This window comes from Sus scrofa, chromosome 8 (genome assembly GCF_054392235.1).
Source record: "Sus scrofa isolate SSC_HxYL_T2T_F1_AM1 chromosome 8, Sscrofa_HxYL_maternal_Yorkshire_Landrace_v2.0, whole genome shotgun sequence".
In the NCBI taxonomy this organism is placed as follows: domain Eukaryota; kingdom Metazoa; phylum Chordata; class Mammalia; order Artiodactyla; family Suidae; genus Sus; species Sus scrofa.
The window spans coordinates 61,821,163-61,846,116 of NC_139390.1; the positions used below are offsets into that span (position 1 = coordinate 61,821,163).

Below are 24,954 nucleotides of genomic sequence, written 5' to 3' on the forward strand. Positions count from 1 at the left end.
ACAGATGCTGAAATGTTTGCTGATTTTCTGAACGCAGGCTTTTGGCCCTTTCTCCCTCTCTAAGGTAACAGGGTGACCATAATTTTCATTTTCTGCACTGACTTCAATCTTTCAGAAATGCTAGAGCAGAGCTTTTCTTCTCAAGAGTGGTGCATGGTCTTCTGCGGCAAAGCAAAGCTCCTCTTGCGACTTTGGTGGCGGCAGATGAGTGGCCGCCTTGGCTGGGACTAGACATCAGGCCCAGAGCAGGATACATAGTGGTGCCTTCCTGCCTGCAGTCTCTCAGACGCTGGCTCTCCAGGGGCCTTGCCTGGAACTGAGGTCACACTTGCAGTATTTGGTTGACATAGTAAATAATGGGCACTTAGGATCATGGGTGTATCAGCAAACATCTAATTCTTTGGTTTATGGCGGTACCTGGGGCACATGGAAGGTCCCGGGCAGGGCTAGAACCCGAGCCACAACAGTGACAACACCAAATCCTTAGCTGCTTGGCCATCAGGGAACTCCACTCTCTTCTTTTAGATAAGATTCAGGCAGAATATAGACTAGGAAATTTTTCTCACTGACACCTGTCTGTTTTGCCCAGAGGCTGTGCCTGGCATCTGCTCTAGGTCCCTGTGATGGAGGGAGGCAGGGGTGGGTACCTAAGGCTGCAATGTCCGCCCCCAGACGGCCGCCTGAGCACCCAGCTGCATCTCATAACAGTGATGGTCAGAAAATCTGTATTTTGCCAGGTAGTGGGGGAAGGCTGTTTCCTAGCCTCTGAAACTAGGAAATGCTGAACAGAATGAGAGCTCTCAAATCCCTTACTTTTTCTTGGTAGCGTTTTATGAAAAGATTACATATACACACCCACATAAGTCAGGTGAGCTCAAGGTCACTTCGGGGTCAAGAAGGGACTCAGCTCAGTGGCGTTGGGGGCAGTGCTGCTGTTTGATGATGTGTTTCTAGAGCAACTGTCAGGGGCAGAATCCTGAGTTGGCTGCTCCATTGGCCGTTCCCTCCTTACTGGAATTAGAACTGTGTCGAAGGCCAGGCCAACGGTAGCTGTCCCTAACCTGCACTGCATGGTAGACAGTTGGTTGTAACCACCAGATGCCCCCGGGGCATGCAGTCCCAGTGACTGCGTCATTGACTACACTAACGTGCCGGCTGGGAGATTCGTTTGTATGATTGGGAAGCTTGGGCTTCGGTCAGCGCAAGGGGGTAAGTGTGTGGAGGTGGGAAGGGCCCTGGACGTGATGTCTGCAGTGGGGAACTGAGGGGAAGTAGGCAAGCAGGTCGCCCCTAATGACCTCAGAGGCGCCTCCAGCATCTGGCCCCCGTGGCAGCTGTTTTGATGCCACATCGCCCAGCCCTCCATTAATGGCAGGGCCTTCAGAGGGACCTCACAGCCCACCCACCTCCCTGCAGCAGGACAAAGCTGCAGCATTGCCAGGCTGCAGGGAGCGTCACCTAATCCACGCTTGGTGCCCTGCGGCCGGCACCCGTCCTGGGGCTATGCCAAAGCCGAAAAGCCAAAAGCCACTATGGCTTGGGTCCCTCTTGCAAACTGCTCCTCCCTTCTCTGGCTCATGAGCTCCATGTTGGGGCCCAGATGTTCCCAGTATCTCTGGAAGCCCCAAGTCTCCTGCTTGGTGCAACTGCTCTCTAGATGCCCCTTCCCACCTGGCTGTTGTGCGTGCACGCCAGTGGATTGGCTGCTTTTCCAGCTGTGTCATCTGGCCGTTGTTGAGGGGCAGCTGGTGACAATCTGGGAATCTATAGAAAGGCTTGGTTTTCAGAGTTCATGAGGGATCTCAACACCTTCCTCTGTCCCATAGTTGGGAACCTTCCAAGTAACAAGAGGGAGAGGAAGTCTCCAGAGTTCTGTGGTGGAATTTGGGAGGGATTTTGCACGGGCTGCTTCATGCTTACAGCATCCCACAGCATTTTATCAAGATAAAAACTATGGGGGGTTGATAAGTCTGTGTGGTACCCTCCCCGGAAGTTAGTAAGTAAGCACGTAAACCCCCAGCAGCCCTAGACATGGACTCCTCTTCCACCTGAGGGCTGAGGGGTCAGCTTTTCGTGCTGGCGCAGCCTCTCCTTGCACACAGGCCGAAGCATCGTGTGTTTCCCACCGAAAAGCTGGGAGCATTGCCGAGGACAGCTCAGTGCAATTTGTTGTCAGAGAACTTCCCGCGTTCAAGTTACTAGAAAATATTTCTCCAAGCAACTCATTCTGAGTCAGAGCTGGCGTCTTATTAGGAAAGAACACATGTTGGAGGGACCTCGTTTTGCTCATACATGAGAGACTGTGTTTTAAACTTCTGGTAGTTAACCTGCCCGGTTTCAGCTCAGCCAGGAAATACTGATTAAATGCCTCTTTGCTCCCACTCCCATTAGGTAGGTCACCTAAGAGACGCTCACAGACTGCATGGGTTTGTAAAACTTAAGATACCCCAGGCTCAGGGCTTTATTCAGAGACACTGCATGTCACCAAAACACCAGGCACTTATCGGGACACCTGTCTTTCAGAATCTGTGAGCCTCCATCTCACTAAGTCCCTTCACTCATGTAGGAGGAGGAGTAGTCCTCCTGTGCCAGGTCTCCCGGCCCTGTCACCCGAGTCTGGCCATGACCTACAGGACAGAGGCTGGTTTCTAGTCCTCCTGGGGAAAAAGAGAACGCTTCATCTCATGGTTGTTTGAACTCTAATTTTAAATCATGCATGTGTCTGTCATTACTTTTCTGATATATTATCAACATTTCTCATTGATATGCTTGTCTGGAATTGTAGGCGACCTCAAAGAAGGTGACATTATTGTCTCACTATCTGGACTACCTCCTGCCAGTGAGGTTTACTGTGTTCTGGGATTGGGGTGAAACAGGATAAAGAAACCTTATTTATATGTTCTGAGGAAGTCTGAATTGCTCTGAAAGGTATCTAAAGCTCTTTCACTTTTTTTTCTCATTAAGTACCTCCTGACATTCCTTTTTCCTCTTTCTTCTTTCTCCGTTTTGCTTCCCTGTTTCCTGTGCTTCTCCTCTTTTCTCCACTTCCTCATCTCTTCTCTTTTGAATAATAGCTAAGACATGCCGCCCAAAGCTCAAGACATACCCATTCCTCAGTTCAGTGAACATCATGATACTAACAAGCACTGTCATTGCTAGTGTTTTACTGTTTGCTGACGTTCTGCTAAAGGCTTTCAATGTGGCATTTAATTACAAGTCAGTAAACTGTATTATTCTTATTATCCGTATTTCACACAGGAGACCATGAAACTTGCCCAGGGTCTCGTAGCTGTAAGTGAATTGCTGCTCAGACCCAGGATCTGACTCTGGGCGTTTAAGCCTCACGCGCACTGAGCCCTCATTCAGGTGGTGGCACCAAGGCACACTTTGAGAAGGCAGTGAAATGGTTAAGAGAATGGCGTTTGGAATTAGACTGGGTTTGAATCTCAGCACTGATTAGCCTTGTAACTCGGCACAAAGCATCTCTCTCTCTGAGCCTCAATTTCCTCACCTATAAAACATGAGAAGTAACAACTTACAGTGTGGCCGTGAGATATTGCTTGTAAAACTTTAAGCCTGGCACATAGCAGAAGTCCAACAAAATTGACTGGTACTGTTTTCCAGGGGTAAAAATAGCATTTATCCCTCTGCTACAACTTCATTTAGTTACAAGCATATTTTGAAGTATCTTTGAAGCGTCCTCTGTAAGCCCTGGGCTTTTACATTAGTGGGTGTATCTAAAGAGTCCTTGAATCCACTCATGTCTTCACTCTGTGGTTCTAGGGTCAGTAAAGGCAGTTAATAGTTCTGGAATGACCTCCTTCAGTCTTTTGCCTGATACCTGCAGCTTCATCAAAACTTTGGATATTGGAGTTCCCATCGCGGCCGAGCAGGTTAAGAACCCAACGTATTGTCCATGAGGATGTGGGTTCAGTCCCTGGCCTCACTCAGTGGGTTAAGGACCTGGTGTTGTCGTGAGCCGTGGTGTAGGTCGCAGACATGGCTCAAATCCCAAGTTGCTGTGGCTGTGGTGTAGGCCGGTGGCTGCAGCTCCAATTCAACCCCTAACCTGGGAACTTCCATATGTCACAGGTGCAGCCTAAAACAAAAACCTTTAGATAAGATGAAAAACTGGAGACAGGATTAAGATGGCAGAGTAGAAGGACTGGAGCTCAACTTCTCTCCTAAAAACAACAAAATTCACAACTAAAGACTGAGCAATCTCCACCCAAATGGACCAGAAACCTTAAAAAAGATACCCTACTCCAGAAGAAAAAGAAGAGGTAGGAGGGGCGATTTTGTGATATAAACAACCCCATACCTCCGGGGTGGGAAGCTCCACAGACTGAAAACTAACTGGTTCACAGAGACTCACCTACAGGAGTGAGAGTTCTGAGCCCCACATCAAACCTTCACGTGCGGGGATCTGGCACTGGGAGAAAGAGCCCCTGGAGCATCTGGCATTGAAGGCCAGTGGGCTTGTGCACAGGAGCTCCACAGGACTAGGGGAAACGGAGACCCCATTCTTAAAAGGCGCACACAGACTTTCACGTGCATTAGGTCCCGGGGCACAGCCAGGTCTCCATAGGAATCTGGGTCAAACCTGACTGCAGTTCTTGGAGGACCTCCTGGGAAAACAGGGGTGAACGTGGCTTGTTGTGAGGGAAGGACATTGAAGGCAAAGTTCTTGGGAATATTCAGCAGCCATGCCTTTCTCTGGAGGTGGCCATTTTGGGAAAATCTGGCCCCACCTGTCAGTCAGCCAGTCAGGCTGAGTAGCCCCAGGGCAAACAACAATCCAGGTGGATCACAGCCCCACCCCTCACTGAACAGTCTACTTAAAGGCCCCTCGGGCACACAGCTGCCTCTGATCCCATCCAGAGACTAAGCCCCACCCACCAGAGGGATTAGAATCACCCCCACCTACCAGTGGGCAGGCATCAGCCCCTCCCATCAGGAAGCCTACAGCAAGCCCCCATACTGACTTCAGCCACAAAGGGGTCAGACACCAGAAGTGAGAGAGGCTACAACTCTATTATCTATAAAAAGGTCACCACACCAAAAACCTGTAAAAATGAAAAGACAGAGAATTATAACTCAGATGAGGGAGAAAGAAAAAACCCCAGAATATCAACTAAGCAATGAGGAGATTCTCAGCCTCCAGGAAAAAGACTTTAGACTGTTGATGCTGAAGATGATGCAAGACATTGGAAAAGATGGATTACTTACAGGAAACACTGAGCAAAGAGATACAAGATATAAAACTTAAACAAGCAGAGATGCAAAATACAATAACTGAAATAAAAAATTCACTAGAAGCAGCCAACAGCAGAGTACAGGAGGCAGAAGAACAAATAAGTGAGGTGGAGGACAGATTAGAAGAAATTAGGAAGGGAGAAGCGAAAAGAGAAAAAAGATTGAAAACAAATGAAGAGAGTCTCAGAGAACTCTGGGACAATGTTAAACACACCAACATCCGTATTACAGGGGTGCCAGAAGGAGAAGAGAGAAGGGGACAGAAAAAATATTCCAAGAGATAATAGCCAAAAACTTCCCTAACATGGAAAAGGAACCACTCGCTCAAATCCAGGAAGAACAACGAGTACCATATAAAATAATCTCAAGGAGGAATACACTGAGACACATATTAATCAAACTGACCAAAATTAAAGACGGAAAATCTTGAAAGCAGCTAGGGAAAAGAAACAAGTAACATACAAGGGAACCCCAATAAGGTTATTGGCAGATTTTTCAGCAGAAACTCTGCAAGCCAGAAGGGAGTGGCATGATATACTTAATGTGATGAAAGGAAAAAACCTCCAACCAAGATCACTTTACCCAGCAAGGCTCTCATTCAGATTTGAAGGAGAAATCAAAACCTTCACAGATAAGCAGAAGTTGAGAGAATTCAGCAACACTAAACCAGCCTTACAACTAATACTAAAGGAACTTCTCTAGGCAGAAAAGAAAAGACAGCAACAGGAAACAAAAATTCCACAAATGACAAGGCTCACCAGTAAGGTATACATACAATAAAGATAAAAAATCATCCATGCAAAATTATGCCACCAAAATCAGAAATCAGGAGAAGAGGAGGGTACAAATGCAGGACACTGGAATGCACTTGCAATTAAGAGAACAACAACTTAAAACAATCTCATATACGTATAGGCTCTTATATCAAAACTTCAGAATAACTGCAAACCAAAAATCTACAATTGATACACAAACAAGGAATCTCTGAAGAAGCAATATATCTCATAGTCAATAAGTGCATAATCCACCATGAAGGGGGTCATTTGACATCATTCTTGGAATGCTGCAGTTTTCTTACATCTGATTCTGATTTCCTCTCCATCAAAGAATTTATGATAATTATAATTAAATAATGCAACTGTACAATTAAATAATACGATTCTACAGTTGTATTATTAATTACCATTTCTCTTCATGGTATAATGTAAGGTCTATAATGTCTTGTTTATCACCTAGAATGGTGTAATGCCTATACTGAAGAATCAATAAAATGTAACAAATTGTGAGGACATATATAGTTACACTGTTTTTTTAACCAATTTATGCATTTTAAATTTTACTTATTTTCAGAGGAAAGGGTGTATTATTTTTGTTATTCTTACCAGTTAAGCTATTCTTTTTATTATGCTATATAAAATATTTAATGGTATATAAGGCTTTCTTCTTTATAAATTTTAGTTGCATAATATACAAAATTTTAATATAATGCTAATTTTTAAAGAAAAATTGAAATGTAATAGATAATACTAAATAGTAAAGATGAAAGCCATGCAAAAAGGGATAAAGTATAGAATAAATTTCCTATTTGTCTCAGCATATTTTCCATTCCACTTCTCCAGAGGGAGTCACTTAATCTGTTTCTTAAGATCCATGATATAATAATCTGTGTGAATGTAATTGTGTTTAAATATATGTATTTTATTCTGTAAAAAAATAAAATAAAACTATAAAAAAAGGCAAATGGAGAGCATCAAAGAAAAGCACAGACACCAGAAAAATCATAGAAAAAAATAATCTCTATCAGATTAAAAATAAATAAATAAATAAAACAAAAAACTTTAGATATTGGTCCAGGAAAGGAATCTTTGAAAAATGGAGAATATTTTTCAAAAGTCTGTCTTTAGATCTGAGCCCTTACTTGGCATCTGACCTTGTTCAGCTAACTCAGCTTCTCTAGTCTGATGTGGCAAACAAACAGTGACTCAATCGTCACTTCCAGCTTCTGGAAGTTGTTTCATGAAAAAGGCATTTGAGAAAGAAAGGGATGCTGTGATTCAGCAGAAATGAATCTGGTGCAAGCAGATTTGATTTCCTCATGAAATTTTGTATTTGGAAGGTGTTTTCTGTAGAAGGTAAAATGTCTACAAAAGGTAAAGCATAATTAGTACCTTTTTTAAAGTGATGCCCCAAATTAGGAGTTTTTAAATTATGCTCCAAAAGCCACCTCGGTTGCCACAAATGCTCGAATTTAATAAAGCTTTCTTGCTTTTTTAATTCAGAGGTGGAAGATTTTGTTCAACTCCGAGGTAGAGTTTCACTGCTTGAGAAGCAGAATGATCCAAGCCAGAGGAGAGATTTTAGCAGCGCAGACACCATCTCCTCTTTGGCAGTGTCAGGAGCTTATTTAATCACTTTGGCAGCTCTTAGCTTGTTTTTGCCTGCATCATTTTTTCTCATTTAGCCAGCTCGACCGCCACGTATGCAGCGGCTCATGTCAATAAATAGCTGTTGGCTCTTGCATTGAAATGCATGCCTAGCTTACTGGGAAGGGTGTTCATTTTTTTTTTTTTTAATTAGCATTTCCCAAATATTTTTGACTTGATCTACAGGGAGAAATATGTCATATCAGAACATATTGTATGTAAAGCTATGTATACCTGTATATATAAATATATATGTAAACTAGAAATGAAGTTTCCTGAACTTGTACTCACCTTGTTTTGTATTCCACACTACTTCTCTTCTTTTCTACTTAGTTTTAAAGCATTCCTGGTCATGGCCCACTAGTGGACTTATCACCCACTGTTTGAAGCACAGTGGTTTGAAGGCTTAGGATTCCCCTTAGTCCAGTCCTTCCTGGCTTTCTGTGCCCTCAGGGGAGACCTGATATCTTCCATTCAGCTCACCCACCCAGACCACATCACCACTGCCACTAAACCTTTAGACCTATGGGTACAGAGCCCTTTCAACGGCTACTAGGGGGTTTTCCCCCCAGCTTTTTCTCAGAGAAGGCGACAATCTTGAAAACTTTGTGAATTTTGAAAAGCAACTTACTCTCTTCTTAAATTCTGAGTTATTAGCTGGTGTCAGAAACTCAGAAATTCCTGTGATATGTCTGCTGGTGCCACCCCAGTGCTCTGTACCCAGTAGGACTGCAGTCAATATTTGTCAATCAGGCATTGTCCCCAATCATCATGGAAACGGGGCTCTGGTTGAGGTAGTGCTGAGCTGCACTGGACAGAATGATACTGCTTCTCTATAGATGGGCTGAGTTTAGTGGACAGGATGTCAAGGTGTGGAATAATTCGGGGAGTGAGAGTGCAGCTCAGGCGTACATTTCTGAATGTACAAGGTGTTGAGAAGAGCATGCAGGCGGCTGCAGGGCTGGCAGGATCTGAATAGACTGGGGCACAATTGGTCAGCCACTGAAGCTGTCTCCATTTGTATCATCGGCCCCTCGTCTGAGGCTGTCTGAGACCCATCTGACTTTGCCCTTCAGGACTTCAAAGGAGCCCTGAGTGGCTGATATAGTCCCTGACATCTTAGAAATGTGTCTGAAGGCAGGTCTGTGTGTTTTTGCCCAGGTTTGAAGCTCCCATGTTAGTTACTTTCTTAGACAAGATTCATTGAGTCAGACCTCAGCATGGCAGGAGGGTGGCATGTCAGGGGTCTCAGACTCTGGGACAGTGACACAGCTCCTTCTCCATCAGTATTACCCTTCCTAAGAGTGCGAGCCTGGAGTCTCCACAAGGAAATGACATGACTTGGCTCTCTTTGCCAACCTGCAGACTATGTCACTTCCTCTTCCAGGCCCCAAAGATCCTTAATTTTGCAAAATAAGCACAATGGTAACCAAGCCAGTGTAATTAGGAGACAAACCAAGAATGGAAAAATATAATGAACATAATTAATAGACAGTTTATGAAAAAAGTTACAGGATTTATGAGCCAGAATAGATCATAGATTTCCCTCACTTTTTAAACAGTCTATAGAATTTTAGAACAGGGAGGGACCTTAGATAGTATGTAGCTTAGTCGCTTCATCTTACTAGATGAAAATGGCTAGAGTGACCCAGAGAAGCTGGATCGTCCCGACTCTGCAACCTCTTCCCCCACGTCCACGTGGCCTCTTGAGGTGAAGAGCGTGTCTCCTTACTGCTGAGAAAGTGTGCAAAAACACGGTTTTAGGCACTGTTAGACGTGGTGAGGCTAAAACAAGCAAACCCAGAAGCCCAGAGGGCCTCCGTTAGATCCCAGATTGGAGCCGTGCTGTTTGTGGCTCAGGAGTGACCTTTTCGAGATTTCCTGTGTTTGACGAGCAGCTCCCGTGACTCTCCTTGAAGGCTTCGTTGGACGTTGAGGTGTGTGGCCGCTGCTTGCACTCCTGATACACCTGTTACCATAGAAATGAGATCGCCTCTCAAAAATTATTCCCAACCATAAAAGGACAAAGGACAGCTTTGTTGTCTCCCCCTTTTCCACATCACACAGCTGCTAGTCAAAGAGACAACCCAGCTGAGAGTCTAGTGGAAATTTAAGTCACTGACCCTTAGAATCTCAGAATTGGGTTGTCATTCATTCTGTCAGTATCTGGTCCAGAATGAATGGAAAGATCCCACAGAACAAGTAGTGGGTGTGTCTTGGTTGTCAGTCCAGGATAGGACATGGCCAGCGTGCACCTGTTAGTTGTCTCGGCTCTTCTCTGAGGTTGAGCTTGGAAGTGAGAGACCTGATGGGAGAGCAGTAGTCTCCAAGGACTGCGTCGTGCCCATCGAGTGTCCTCAGGGAGATAAGGCAGTGTCCCTGGGGAGACAGGACAGTGTCCCTGGGGAGATAGGACAGTGTCCCTGGGAAGAACAGAGCAGGCACCAGAGGAAGCCAGTGTGGTATTGTGCCAGAATGGGATTCAGATCAAAGAACAGCCCGACAGGATGGTCTGAGAGAATCTGGAATATGTTATTAGTCAATCAATCAAATCATTCTGAAATCTGTAACCAAATAATTCTGTAACTTACCTTAATTGCATCTTGTATTGCAGTTTTTCTCATAATTTTCAGCTCATTTCCAGTTAAACCAGTTATTGTTATACATGTTACTGAATATCTTCCACTTAGCCGTCCTCAGTAAACATTAATATTTTCAGAGCTCTTTTCTATTTATCAGCACCACCTCGCTCTCAGTGTTTTTGTTTTTAGGGCCGCACCTGCGGCATATGGAGGTTCCCAGGCTAGGGGTCAAATCGGAGCTATAGCCCACTTATCGCTTGAGGCCAGAGATCGAACCTGCATCCTCATGGATGCTAGTCAGATTTGTTTCTACTGAGCACAATGGGAACGCCTCATTCTCAGTTTAATGAAGATACCAGTGTAAAGACATAAAGACTTTGAAAGCACCAACTGTTCAAGATTTAAAGAATACCAAACTGAGACCACTGAATCTTTTTTTTAAAGTATAGTTGATTTACAGTGTTGTGCTAGTTTCTGCTCTATAGCAAAGCGACTTAGTTATACACATATATACATTCTTTTTCCACTGAATTTTTAAAAATCAGTTTGTTTTTAAAAGAAGTAAGTGATAACATAATAATATCATAGAGGCTACAGTTATTGTACCTGGCGAGCAAGACGTAGCAATTAGTCTAGACATATTGGCAAAACATTTTGCCAGAGGATGAGACATAAACCCCTCTGAAATTTAGGGGGTTTTCACAATAATACAATTTCTAGGGGTCTAGTGGCCTGGGACACGTCGTGACATACCTTCTAAGGTGAAGGTTAAGTTGTGGCACCTGGCCCCTCCTGCCACAGAAGAAGGTCCAGCGCCAGGTGGATTTTAGAGGCAGCATATTCCCCATCTGAGTCGGCTTCCGGTCTGGCCCATTTATCACATGACCCCCAAAAGCTGTCGTTTTCAGTAGTGGTAGAACAAGAGAAGTCTCTGCAGTAGGTCCTAGCTTCCATGCCACAGGGTCCAGCAGGCCCAGGGCACCTTAGCCCTGCTGCTTGGAGCTTTTGGAGGCCCCTGGAGCTGAATCACAGCACACACAGCCCCAGGGTTTGGGAGCAGAGCCCTCTATCCTCTGCAGATAAAATGCTCCTTTGAAGAAACAGCTTCGGGTGTGCCCACGGGTGTCAGCAGAGACTGAATGCTTAACCGTGGCCACTAAATCACCACGTGACCTGAGCTGCCTTCACGACCTGGGTGTTGTCTGGCCCACTGAGCCATAAAGCTGGGTGTGCCTGGCAGCACTGTATCACCTTAAGGAAGTGCTGCCCATGACTCCAGGTACAGGCTGGCTCCAAAGGCACAAGGAAGGTACACAAAGTGTCCCCACTGCTGCCCACTGCCTTCTTGCTCCCAGCCCACACCTGTGGCCTCATGAGTTCCCTGTGAGCAGCCGACTGGGGAAGACCAAGCTCAGGCCTGGTTTATGGATGGTTTTTCCTGATATTCAGGCACCGCAAGAAGGCTATAATGCTCTAGCCTCATTCTAGGGCGGCCCTAGGACCGTGTGAAGGGAAATCCTTCCAATGGGCAGAACTTGAATCAGCACATCTGATTGTTCGTTTTTTGTTTTTTGTAAGAAGAAATGGCCCAAGATGTGCATCTCTAACAGTCCATAGATTGTGGCCAGTGGTGTGGCAGGATGACCAGGGTCTTAGAAGAAATATGGTTGGGAAATCAGTGACAAGGAGATCCAGGTAAGAGTTATACTGATAGGCCTCTTTGAATGAGCACAAGATTTTAAGATAGTCATGTCTTTCGTGGATGTTTGCCAAAGGATGACCTGAGGAGGATTTTAATAGGGAAGAGGATGAGCCATTCTGGATACCTGTTAGCCTCTTGTCCCGGCCACCCCTGTCTTTTCCCAATGGGCTCATAAGCAGAACGGTCATGGCATCAAGGATGGAGGTTATGGATGGCCTCTGCACGGACTCCCTCTCATCAAGGCCAGAGACCAACACTGAGTGCCCAGGAGGACACCATTGCCTAACTGGGCACCTGGTGCAAGTGCATTAAATTGGACTGCTTCCCTCTGTGTTCTTATGAGAACACACTCTAGATTTGCCTTCTCTGCCTGCAGTGCTTCTGTCAACACTATCGTCCTTGTGCTTACAGACTAGCTTATTGACTATAATGGCATTTCATGTAGCATCACTTCTGATCAAGGCCCAAGCTCAGAGAATTCACTAGTCTTCTCGTATTCCCTGTCATCCTGTAGCAGCTGGCTTCATATAGCAGTGGAATGGCCTTGAGAAGACTCAGTCACGGTGCCAGCAAGGTAGCAATACTTGAGGGGCGGGGGCAGTGGCCTCTAGGATGCAGCATGTATCCTAAGTCAGTGTCCGCTGTGTGGTGCTGCTCCTCATTGCCAGGCTTCCTGGTCCAGGAGTTAAGGGGTGGCAGTGGGAGTGGCTTAATTCTCTGTTACCCCTAGTGATCCACCAGAAAAATGTATCTTCCTGTCCCCTTGGCCTTCGGTTCTGCTGGTCTGGAGTTCTTAGGTCCAGTGGGAGGAAAGCTCCATCAGGGATACAGCAGTGGTTCTCCTGAACTAGCTGTGTAGATTGTCCCCAGCCCTTTGGGCTCCTCAGGCTCTCAGTCAGCAGGCAGAGAAGAGGTTCTCTGTGGGCTGGAGCGATTGGCTCTGATGGCCAGGGGAGAGCCGGGCCATGGGAGAGCTGGGCTGCTGCCGTAGAATGGAGGTGAGGAAGAGCATGTCTGCAATACGGGAGACCCTGAGGGCATCTCCCAGTAGTCTCACGTCCTATGGGGTAATGAAAACCATAAGAACCCAGTTCAGGACAGCTAATGGTCGGTGCTTCAGGAGTGCCAGTTAGGGTCCACTCATCAGACAAAGAGCCACAGCCGGCTGAGGTCCTTGTTTTTGCCGAGGGCAAGAGGAAAGTGGACAGGTGATGGGAGAGGAGAGCTGTGAAGACCAGCTACGACCACAGGATGGTTGCAGAAACAAATAAGTGTCATGGGCATCTCTTCCTTATTTTGTCATGAGTGTATTAGCCACATATTTTTGTGTCTTCCCTCTTATCTCCTTATCATCTAACGTAAGACATAGTAATAATTTTATATCAGTATCTAAGTCGTAGAAGTGTGAGCATCACCCCAAGACATTGCCTTGTCTTCTGGGGAACAGGTGAGTGTGTTCCAGATGTACATAGGATAATTATATCACGTCAGTGGAAGTGACTTATATTATGGCCTTGATTTGGAAATGAAGGGTGGCTTACGTAGTTGTGCATGAGTGCCAAATTGACAGGGGGTGGCGTGTGATGGTCATTTTGCTGTGTCAACTTGCCTGGGCTATACTCCCCAGTTATTGAATCAAATGCAAATGTTTAAAAATGTTTTATTATAATTGATTTACAGTGTTCTGTCAATTTCTGCTGTACAGCACAGTGACCCAGTCATACATCTATGCACACTCTGTTTCCCGTGTTATCTTTCACCATGTTCCATCACAAGTGATTGGAAATAGTTCCCTGTGCTGTACAGCAGGACCTCATTGCTTATCCACTCTAAAGGTAATAGTTTGCATCTACTAACCCCGCACTCCCAGTCCATCCCATTCCCTCCCCCTCTCCCTGGCAACCTCAAGTCTGCTCAAACACAAATATTTTTAATTGAGCTGTTGCTGTGAAATTAAGTCCATAATCAGTTGACTTTAAGCAAGGGAGATAATTCAGCGTGATCTGGGTGGACCTAGTTCTGTGCATCGAAAGGCCTTTTAAAATGGGGCTCCCGAGGGAAGAAATTTCAGGCTGTCCTCCTGAGGACTTGCCCTGTGGGCCCCAGATGTGCTTAGCCAGCCCCCATCTGGCAGAAAGAAGCCAATTGCTTGCAATAAATCTCTCTCTTTTTTGTGTGTGCTTTTTTTAGGGCCGCACCTGCGGCATATGGAGGTTCCCAGGCCAGGGGTCCTTTTAGAGCTGTAGCTGCCAGCCTACACCACAGCCACAGCAACACAGGATCCAAGCCACATCTGTGACCTACACCAAAGCTCATGGCAACGCCGGATCCTTACCCCACTGAGCGAGGCCAGGGATCGGACCCACAACTTCATGGTTCCTGGTTGGATTCATTTCCACTGCATCATGATGGGAACTCCCGCTTGCAGTAAATCTCTTAATATATTGCACGTGCGCATGCACACACGCACACGCACTTGCAAAAACTCCTCTTGCTGCTTCTGTTTCCTTGATTAAACCTTGACAGATAGAGCCTCAGATGTCGCTAAAGCTTTTATTTTACCCATCAGTGCTGCCAGCAAGGCCTGTCACCAGTCCTGCAGGTGTTAGATATGCAATACTATGTATTGAATTGAACGTACCCACAGCCCTTGCGCAGAGGTTTCCTTTGTCAAGGGGTTTTGCTGCTGCGCTGACTCTGCAGGGCCAGGGAGCAGGCAGCTCCCCTGCTAGTATTTTCCACTCAGAGGTAGGCGGTGATCCACAGCAGCCCCTGAAACTCAAGTGGCAGAAGCTGGCAGTAGAAAGAACCATCACCCACGTACCTTCCAGTATGTGGGAGAAATGTGGCCAAACACTGAGACTTCACATGAAAAATCCCTTCTGCCTCTGTTACTATTGCTCAGTATTATTTGGTTTCTCTTGTGAATTGTTGTAAAACATGTAGACGGGAGTTCTGAAATAGCCTGATTGGAAAAACTAGAAAAATGAGAAATTGGTGTGGTTTTGAGAAAGAAAGGGCCCAGGAAGCAGCCAAGTTGTTTACATTTTTATTGACTGGTCCTTGCCTCGGTACAGTACAAACCTAGTTCAGCAGTTTCTGTTTAGTACATTCAGTCAATTTGTCTATAACATGACGTGTGGCTAAAAATCAATGAGCTATGCAAAGTCAGAAAGTGAAAATCAAGAGCTAATGGGAAAAATTGGAGAACAGCACAACACGCAGACTTCTCAGTGATGTATTTAAGTGGGTAGGAACCTAATAAAAAACAGCACAGTTTTATACGTGCTAAATGGTAATAAAATCTACTGATACTACAATAAATATGGTTCTTGACCTTGAAAAAGACCCAAAGTTTTCTTGTGGACGAGAGCTTGAGAGTGCTTCAACCTGGGAGTTATTGTGACATTCGGGGGACAGGGAGACAGAGCTGTAATACCACGTGTGTGTGGGTGTGTCTTCTAACACAAGTGGCAGTCTGGGGGAAATGGGAGATGTTTGACTGTGTGTGTGTGTGTTCTGTATGCACGCATTCTGTATGTTCCTACACACCTCATTTCAGCTGGGTGCAATTTTCTGTACTCGCCTAGTATTTCTTGTGGATGAGAGTGTATATTAATCACATGGGAACATTTACATTTGCATTTTCCAGCTTGATTGCAGGCTGGCCGTATCCCCTAAAGAGATCATCATCCTTTATCTATACTTTGAAAATCCCAAAGGTCCTTTGTAAGTTTGGCGTAAATTCCTGTTAGCAAAAATTAAGGTGAATATAAGCGTTTTCCACAAACACTGCCATGTGATTATCAAGTGCTGTCACAGCCCCATTGGGGTCTAAATATGCCTCTGTGCAATCTAAAAACTTCCAATTTCTCAGCACATCTGGCCCTAAGGGCCTAGGGACTATCCATCTGTAAACTGAGTGTCTGCTTTGCGCCAGGGTCGTGATCAGTTCTGCAGGTAGAGACTGAACGCGGTGTGGGCCCTGGGTCCAGGGAACTTGCATCCAGGAGCTGTGGCATGCGCTGTGCAACAGGTGTCTACACACACACACACACGCAGAGAACAGGAGGAAGCCATTCTTTCTGGGCAGAGGTCAAGGAAGGCCTTCCAGAGAGCGTGGCCCTGGGGTTGTGTGTGGGAGGATGGCCAGAGTTCTCCAGGCAAAGGGAGAGAAGCACTCCCCAGAGAAGAGCTTCTGTAAGGTGCAAAGACACAGTGGCACAGAGGAGCTGATGCAGAGGGGTCTCTGTAGGAGCACACAGCCGCCACCTGGTGCATTACTTAGCGAGGGCTGCCGTGACCGGTACCGCTGAGCAGGGGGCTCAGGAGTTTGCAGGCCAGCTGTCCAGGGCCAGGTGTCATCGGTGTTGCTTTCTCCTTAGGCCTCTTTCTGTGGCTTGTCAATGGCCGTCTTCTCTTCATGTCCTCACGTGGGCTTCCTGTGTGTGTCTGTGTCTTGATCTCCTCTTTGAAAGACACCAGTCATGTTGGGCTAGAGCCTGCTCGATGGCCTCTTCTACCTTAATTACCTCTTTAAAGACCTCATCTCCAAACACAGTCACCATCTGAGGGTTTTGGGAGGGGAGCGGTTAGGGCTTCAACCTGTGAATCTGGTGAGACCCAGTTCAGCTCATAACACATGGTGTCATGCAGCGTAAGCACTAGCAAAGTGAACGGGAGCCGGAGGGAGCTGTGATTGGTTAAATGGGCTGGGGGGTTGGGAACAGCTTTGAAGACATTGATTTGGAAGGCTGAATAGAACTTCATCACCTTGGGGAGGAAGCAGTGACATTTCTGGCCCAGGGATCAAAGCAGATGGAGGCTGTGGACCTGCCCTGGGGCCTGGTACCCCTGAATCGGGTCAGTCGCCACAATCTCACCTCTGACCCCTGACTTGTGGAAGCCACAGTCTCTGTCCTCCTCAGGAATTTGTCCCAGGATCCCCACCTTCTTTTAAAATTGTGTTGTTGTGGAGTTCCCATCATGGTGCAGCGGAAATGAATCCAACTGGGAACCATGAGATTCGATTCCTAACCTCAATCAGTGGGTTAAGGATCCGGCGTTGCCTTGAGCTGTGGTATAGGTCGCAGACGCAGCTCGGATCTGGCGTTGCTGCTGCTGTGGTGTAGGTCGGCAGCTGTAGCTCCAATTGGACCCCTGGCCTGGGAGCCTCCAATTGCCTCAGGTATAGCCCTAAAAAGCAAAAAAATAAATAAAAAAAATAAAATTGTGTTGTTGGTCCTGTATCTTCATTTTCTGAATCAGCAAAGCAAAACAATATATACCTCCCTCCATGCTTCCCCAGGAAAGAAGAAAAGCATTCCTTTTCCCCTGTAACTTGCCCTGTCACCCTGCCCTCCTCTCTGCAAGGGGACCTCAGTCCTCAGTCTTGTCATCATGCAACCCCAGAGAGGGCAGGCCATCAGACATGTTGCCAGTCCCTGTGTCTTAACTGACATACCCTGGGACCATGGGGTCCAGTAAAGATCTGCCAGCCATCCAGAATTTGTAAAGATCTGCCAGTCACCCAGTATTTGTAAAGATGTGCTAACCACCCAGTATTTGTGCATCAGTGGCCCCTCTAGTCATTCTATTTTAATCCCACAGTTTCTCCTCAGAAGTATTATGAGGTTCCAGAACTAAGAAAAGCCCTGCAAAATTCCTCTTAAAGTAGTAAACTTATAGGATGCAGGCAGTTGCTCTGTACTGTATCCTAATATGTGCTATTTACATACATGTTTGAAATCACAGCCTTACTGAAACATTACGTTTATCCAACCAGTAAGGCCCCAAATGTTGCAGTCCACTCACTCATGCTTATGAGCAGTGTGCTCTGGAATTGGGGGAGCTGTGTATAAAGACATTTGAAAGGAATAATGAAGACTTCATTTCCCAGAGTACCTTCAAAGGAACGCTAGTTGTGATCGATGTCCAGAAAGTCAAGTTTCCGCAGCCAACAGGTTTGGGGAGCATCTTTCTTTGCTCTTTTAGAGAATGATAATGACAGCAGTGTGTTCAAATTCTGAAAGGTTCCCTGGAAAAGAAACATATTTAACTTTGTTTTATGTGGATTCCCAGTTGTCTTGGGTCTTTAAATAAGAACCTGGGACTGACCCACGAACACATTCTGAAAAACTCCAAAGACATTTTCTTTTTCTTTTCTTTTTAGGGCCACACTCGTGGCATATGGAGGTTCCCAGGCTAGGGGTCTAATCAGAACTGTAGCCACTGGCCTATGCCAGAACCACAGCAGCACCAGATCCAAGCTGTGTCTTCGACCTGCACCACAGCTCATGGCAATGCCAGATCCTTAACCCACTGAGCGAAGCCAGGGATGGAACCTGCAACCTCATGGTTCCTAGTCAGATTTTTTTCCACTGAGCCATGATGGGAACTCCAGACTAAGACATTTCTGATGCTCTAGATGAACTAAGAGAGGAAATTCTGTTTCTCATTTGGATGCATCCCACCAAATCCAATGCAGAGAAGTTTTATGTTGGTATTGTTTTAGGCTTAGAAATGAAAATGTAAGGATCGCATCGTTATTACAAATGGAAAATGAATAGATTTGCTTGACTTTCCCAGTGACTTTTCATTTTTGAGTCTTCTGTATAAACCAGTGATTATGATGACGCAGACCTCAAATGCTGGGTAATTATAGCTGTGGAATAATGGATAGAGAGCACTTTTTTAAATGAAAAAAAAAATCCCTAAAGTAATTATTTGATGATGAAAATAAATTAGTTCAATTCAGTACTTAATGAAAATTTCTGTGACCTCCCCACCCCGGAGCAGTGTATATGCAGATATAAGTTCTTTCATGTGCAAAACTGCGGCAGAAAAGTACTCAAGTATTAAGAAAATGTGGCACCCGCTGCTCTTTCTCCTATGAATTCAGTCTTACTATTTAAGACAGTCAGTTTCCACAGAGGCTGGTAAGCAGATGTTTCATAGCTGTGGAGACATACAATCAAGAGTTGGGGCCCACACACTTAACCCCTGCAATCAGTTAAAAAAAATTTAGTAGAAATAACATGTCTTTTTTCTCCCTCCCCTTCTCTCTCCACTGCGGCCATCACCCAGCAAAAGCAGATTGCTGTTGTAAAATTCTAAAATGCCATCCTGAATACTCTAATGTTGGGGAATACTTGGCTAAAGCACAGTGTCACTCTTTCTGGGTGACACTGACAACCCCATCTGCAGAGAAATATTCACAATAATGACTGGTGTTATTTGTCAAGAAAACAGCTGCTAGTGATGACCATGCTCTTAATCCAGTTGAGTCTGTGAAGACTGACCGTGAATGCAGCCCCCAAATGATAAACTGATCATAAAATAGTTTAGTGAGCTCAGGTTTTCATAATGACTGTTTTGCCATAGAATTGCAAATGCTTCATAAAATTTAGGTACTTGTTTTTTTTGTTTTTTTTTTTTTGCTTTTGTTTTTTTGGCTATGGCACGTGGAAGTTCCTATGGCACTACAGCAGTGACAATGTGAGATCCTTAACCTTCTAAGCTACCAGGGAGCTCCTAGTACTTGTTAATAAAATGTTATTCCCTATTAATGTTGCTTAATCACAGTTTGCTGCTGAATGTTGCGTGGGCCTAATTGCAATTACTGAGGTTTTTCTAAAGTTTTTTTTGTTTTATTTCGTTTTGTTTGTTTTTTTTTTTTTTTTGCTTTTTAGGGCCGAACCTGCAGCATATGGAGGTTCCCAGGCTAGGGGTCAAAACGGAGCTGTAGCTGCTGGCCTACATCACAGCCACAGCAACTCGGGATCCAAGCCACATCTGCGACCTACACCACAGCCACGCAATGCCAGATCCTTAACCCACTGATCAAGGCCAGGATCGAACCTCTGTCCTCATGGATACTAGCCAGATTTGTTAACCACTGAGCCATGACAGGAACTCCCAAGGTTTTTCTAAAGTTAATCCTGGAAAATTAATTAATTGCTACAGTCAATTAAAAAATCATAAAAATAGTCTCTTAAATTTTATTTAAAATTTAAAGATATTTCTGACAGGAATGTGTAACTAAATCTTGGTGATGAGGTGGGGGATATTTTGTTTTATAATGCGATGTCTCCCAACCCTAAGACATAGAAGCTGACTCCTAAGGAAAGTGTTGGTGTTCTGACACCTCCTCTGAAGAAAGACTAGTGTCCTCAGGACTTAGAATTATTTTTCATGTTGTTGAATGGAGAGTCTGGGTTTTACCTTTGCAGTGATCAGTAAGGCAGTGATGAAGCAGCCTTTGGGGGAGTTTATGAGGAGGGTGCTCTCTGCCATCGGACTTTGAGCTTATCTAGGATGAGGTGTGTGGACGCCTGCCAGGGGTTGCCTCTGGACCGTGCAGCCGGGAGGCTGGGTGGCCGGTTCCCAGGTGGACCTCAGGCAGCCGAGGCCTCCTCGCCCCAGGCCGCTCCAGACCCCCTTGTGACTCTGCCCCCACCCCGCATCGTACGACCAATGCAGCAGACGCTGTCCTCGGGGGCAGCCGCCATTCAGGACCCTGTATTGTCCCCGAGGCCCTCATCAGCCCTCACCGTGGAGACCACACCAGCCATTGTTTAAACACACATGTAGCTTCTTCAAAAAATTGTAATTGAGTTTGACTTCAGTTATAGGGAACCCCCTTGGGTCCAGCTCGACCAAACCCCACCAAGTCCACCTTGACTGTAGAGCAAGGAATGATGTTTTTCCTTGTTAATAAATCAAATATAAATTTTTCTACTCAGCTTAAAAGCTCGATTTGTGGGCCCAGGCTAAAGGTGATGATGTCGTTGTAACTGATATTGAGAGTTTTGTTTTATGGTCTCTTAGAATATTTGTGGTACGTGAATTTGGGGTTAGATACTTCTGCACTGGGAAAGAGGCAAATGATCTAAAAGATAAAAAGAATTTTGCCTCAGAAATAAATGAAATGTAGCATATTTGACCATTTATTATGATGCTGCCAAACCTATAAATGAGATGTCACCTACATTTTTTTTTTTGGTCTTTTGTCCTTTTAGGGCCACACCTGCGACATATGGAGGTTCCCAGGCTAGGGGTCTAATTGGAGATATAGTCGCTGGCCTACGCCACAGCCACAGCAACAGCAACACCAGATCCAAGGTGCATCTGCGACCTGCACTTTAGCTCACGGCAACGCTTAACCCACTGAGCAAGGCCAAGGATCGAACCCACAACCTCATGGTTCCTAGTTGCATTCATTTCCACTGCACCATGACAGGAACTCCAGATGTCACTTACATATTTTGAGCCTCAGGCAGATATAGAGAAACTATTCATTTATTTCATCAGTCAGTGCCAGAGGCCAATTATATAATAACGTAGTGCCTTATAGAATTTTTTTAACTTAAAATTTTAAAATGGACTCATTTTATATAAGGTCCATTCTAACACTTGCCTAATGTTCTTTGATGGTCTTCAAAAATTGCTGATGATAATTTAGAAAAATTTTAAAACAATCCATTGGTGATTTTACTAGTGGGAACCAGAAGTAGATTTCATGGAAACCTCCAGCGGCTACTCTTGAATAAGTAACCACTGAAAACATGCAAACATGCTGCAATCAGACCCTCCCATTTGTTTTGTTTTTGCTGTTTATTAAATGATGTGATCTCCATTATATTGACCACTTCCTTGTCTTTTAAATAACACACAGTGAAGATGATTGAACTCTTTGAGGACTGCATGCCTAGCCCAGCGCCTTGCTGTGGGGCCTCTGCCAGGTTGTGTCTCCTTGCCTTTTCCTTGGGGTAGAATATGTTGTTTCAGCGATCACTGAAGTTTGGAGGCGTGTTTGCACCTGTATTAAGGATCCCAGACTGTCTCTGTAACTGGTGATTGTTCCTTCTGCTTCCTCACTCTTTCACGCCACAGCTTAGGGCGAAGTAGTCGAAACCACTTCTTTTTCCCATCTGATTTTCTGTGAGCTCCGTAAAGGCAGACCTGCAGGTGACAGAGGAAATGAGCTACCTGCCTCCAACACCATTTTCCTCGTTTTTATACACAGATCTCTCTGTGGATGCTGGGGGCCCGATACCCAGGTGGGGGCTCATCCCTGTTCCATACCCACCGTGAGTGCTGGTCTCCCCTTTGCCCCCAGAGCTCCTGACTGCAGCTTCAGGGCTGAGTTTCCCATGACACAGAAGTAACTCCTCTTCGTTGGGCCTCAGGTCTCTGGTCTGTGAAACCAGGAAGTTGCGAATATGTACCTCTCAGGGCTATTTAGTTATGAACTAAGGATAACTGAGTTCCTCTTGGTAAAGTTCCTAGAGCAGCCAGGCATAGTAAGGGTTAACTAATTTAAAAAAGAAGATTGACCACGGGATAAATGACTCCCTAAGCATCTTAAAGAAAAGGAAAGATCTGAGAAGATGCTTCCTGTGGTAGAGGGTGATTCTTTTCTGGGGGTAGCAGTGGAGGAATTAGAGGTATTTGTATCTGAAAGCAGAACTGAAAGTTATGACCTAAAATATCTGTAGGAAAGGCTGGCAGTGAGCCTAGGCCCTGACCGGATCAAGTGATAACATGGCCGGTGTTCATAGCAGCTCCTCTGGGCCCTCTTGGTAGACGTGCGGAGGAGACAGGAGGAATGAACTGGAAATGTATGGGGATGGAGGGAACTGGGGCAAATGTCATGCCAGGAGTTAGCAGTTAACAGAGGTTCTCAGGGGAGATGTTATGTGCGTGTCACATAGAGTCTGTGGATACACATCTTCTAAACACCTGCCTGACCTGACTCAGCCCCTCCTGCGGAGAGGAGCCTCTGGGCCCCTGCTTTGTTAAAGAAACAGGACCCCTTCGTGTGGCGCATGCGGGGTGTTGGGCAGCCACCAAGCAGCCGGGAAGCCGTGGAGGTGCAGGTAGGTGCGGGTCGAGCCTGGCCCAGGAACCGGGTGTGAACCAGCCTCACCCGCGCCGGCCGCCCTTTGCCCCGACTCACAGCTTGCAGCCCAGGAGCTGGGTCGTAATTCGCTCCTAGGCTCGGGGCTGCAGCCTGCCAGGCACAGCGTGTTTACCTTGTGATCCACAGCCAAGAAGAAGGGAGGAAGGTTCCAACCATTTAAGAAGTTGTTCGGCAAAAGGAAAAAGAAAGGCCCATCCGGGTCCCCGGAGGCGTCTGCTGGGTGCAGGAGCCGCTGTCCTCCGAGTGTCAGCGATGGGACCTTCTCTTCAGATGAGGAGACCCTGGAGGACAGCCTAAGGTAAAACTTGCACTTGATGTTTTCAGATCTTGGCTGAAGTTCGGGGGGGGGAGTGGCGTCTCGAAGGTGGCATGGCGGTGTCTGTCACCTCCCGGCAGGTGGCAGCTGGGATGCCAGGTGCATTCCCCGTGGGAGCTCGGGGGTGGTCCCTGTCGTACCCCAGGCCACCCTTGGAGCTGCCAGAACTTGCCTCTGGAGGAGCTTCAGTCTCTGCTCCTTGTTTTCTCTGTGTACACCTCTCCCTCTCCTCCCCCTCCCCTCCCCTCCCTCCTCCCTCCCCTCCTTCCTTCCCTCTCCCCCCTCCCTCCATCCGCTTGCCTCCCCGCCCCCCACCCCCACCCTACTCCTGGTCCTTCTTCTTAGAGCACAGGCACTAAGTCCTGCTGTGACTGTGTCCGGAGGCTCAGACCAGCAGAGTCAGGAGGCATTTTCTACCCTGACTGGGAATCGCAGAGTCAGAGATGGTTAAGCTCAGAAGTTAGCTCCTCTGTGAAGCCCTTTCCCACTACCTGGCCTGATCTGTTAGCCCTCACTGCAGTTCCTCAGCATCTAGAGCCATCTCCCAGAGAACTTAGCATTTGTATGGGGTTAGTGATGGGCTTGTCTGTCTCTGTCATCAGCTGCCAGTTCCATGAAGTCAGGGACCAGGTTTTATTGGCGCTCAGAAAGCGTTTCCTATGACTGCCTGGCAGTGTGTGAAGTTGCCCTAGTGTGTGCTGAAGGCATAGATGATGTCATCTGTTATTTCAGGAACAAAGCCAAACACCCCTGTGGTGGTCTGTCTATGACTGTTGTCAACTGCAGCTGAGCCCAGACTGCAGGATCGTCAGGCAGGCCAGGCGCATTAAGCTTGACAAGGCCCATGACAGTGTTTGTTAGTCTTGAGGGATACCATTTTACTCCTCAAAGTCTTTATTAGGAAAACTGTTGAATTTAATGGAAGGATATGCTTTCACTAAAAAGAGAACACAGCTAGCACAAAACTTACCCAATTCTTGAAATGTCAGTACTGGTGCAGAGGTTTAACCAGCATGAATCAGGTTTGATTTTCCTTCAGTTTCTTCCCTTGCAAAATAGTTATGTGAACCTTTTTGCCTGAGCAACACCTTAGCAGCAGAATGAGGCATAGCCACTACAATGTGACCAGGTAACCGTGTGATGCAAACTTAGGTCAAGTCTGAAAAGTTTTGCTTTGAAAGGATTGTCCTAAGAAGACACCACCTGCCCTCTTTGTAGCAGGTTATAGTTTTGTCAAGTCTCCCATTTCTTATTGAATAATTTTGGACTCTCAGATGAGCTTAGACCCCCATTCTCTTCCCATTGAAGTTGTATTTCATTTCCCTCTTGGCATTTTCCTTAAGGTTTTAAGTTTTATAAAGCCATGGGGAAATCTACATCGTATCCAGCAGCTACATTGCCATAAATAGAGGTAACATTCCCTGGTCTTACTATTGATGCTTGATAAACGTATGTTTATAAGACATGCTCTATTTTAATTATTTAACACTTGTTTGTGTAAAAAGGAAGCTAGAAGGATAAGCTTTGGATGCTGAACTTAAATATGGCTCTTTAAGTAGTTTTAAAATCAATAAAGATAGGAAAATAGAAATTGATGGAAAGCTGTATTCCTTTTTTCTTCTCAGAAATTTCCAGTTGCAGAATAAGTGTGCCCCCAAAGTAAAGATGGCCTGTGTTGCTTACAGTATAGCTGAATTTCTGATAACTCCCCCCGTTTACAGATGGAGAAAATGAAAAATGTTGATTCCAGC

At 45.8% G+C, this 24,954-nt stretch overlaps 1 protein-coding gene and 1 long non-coding RNA gene across 23 annotated transcripts in view; one reads left to right on the forward strand and one right to left on the reverse strand.

Annotated features, from left to right (window-relative positions):
* CRACD (capping protein inhibiting regulator of actin dynamics) overlaps positions 1-24,954 on the forward strand; it is a 265,286-nt gene that overhangs the window by 178,815 nt on the left and 61,517 nt on the right. For 10 of the 20 annotated variants that reach the window (XM_084972315.1, XM_084972324.1, XM_021101353.2 and 7 more), the window contains one exon: positions 23,014-23,185. The exons of the other annotated variants lie outside the window; for them this stretch is intronic. Coding sequence is in view for 2 of the 10 variants with exons in the window: in XM_021101353.2 (XP_020957012.2) it covers positions 23,014-23,185 (172 nt within the window). In the remaining 8 variants the exon portion in view is untranslated. The remainder of the gene's footprint in view (positions 1-23,013; positions 23,186-24,954) is intronic. 20 annotated transcript variants of the gene reach the window in all.
* LOC110262105 (uncharacterized) lies at positions 15,000-23,415 on the reverse strand. 3 transcript variants are annotated; one of them, XR_014812600.1, is made up of 4 exons: positions 23,000-23,415; positions 21,784-21,926; positions 17,868-18,000; positions 15,000-16,531 (listed from the first exon to the last, which is right to left on the reverse strand). It is a non-coding gene; the product is annotated as an uncharacterized LOC110262105 (long non-coding RNA). The 3 variants fall into 3 exon arrangements; XR_014812599.1 differs by having other exon boundaries at positions 15,000-17,159; XR_014812598.1 differs by lacking the exons at positions 15,000-16,531; positions 17,868-18,000 and having other exon boundaries at positions 21,560-21,926.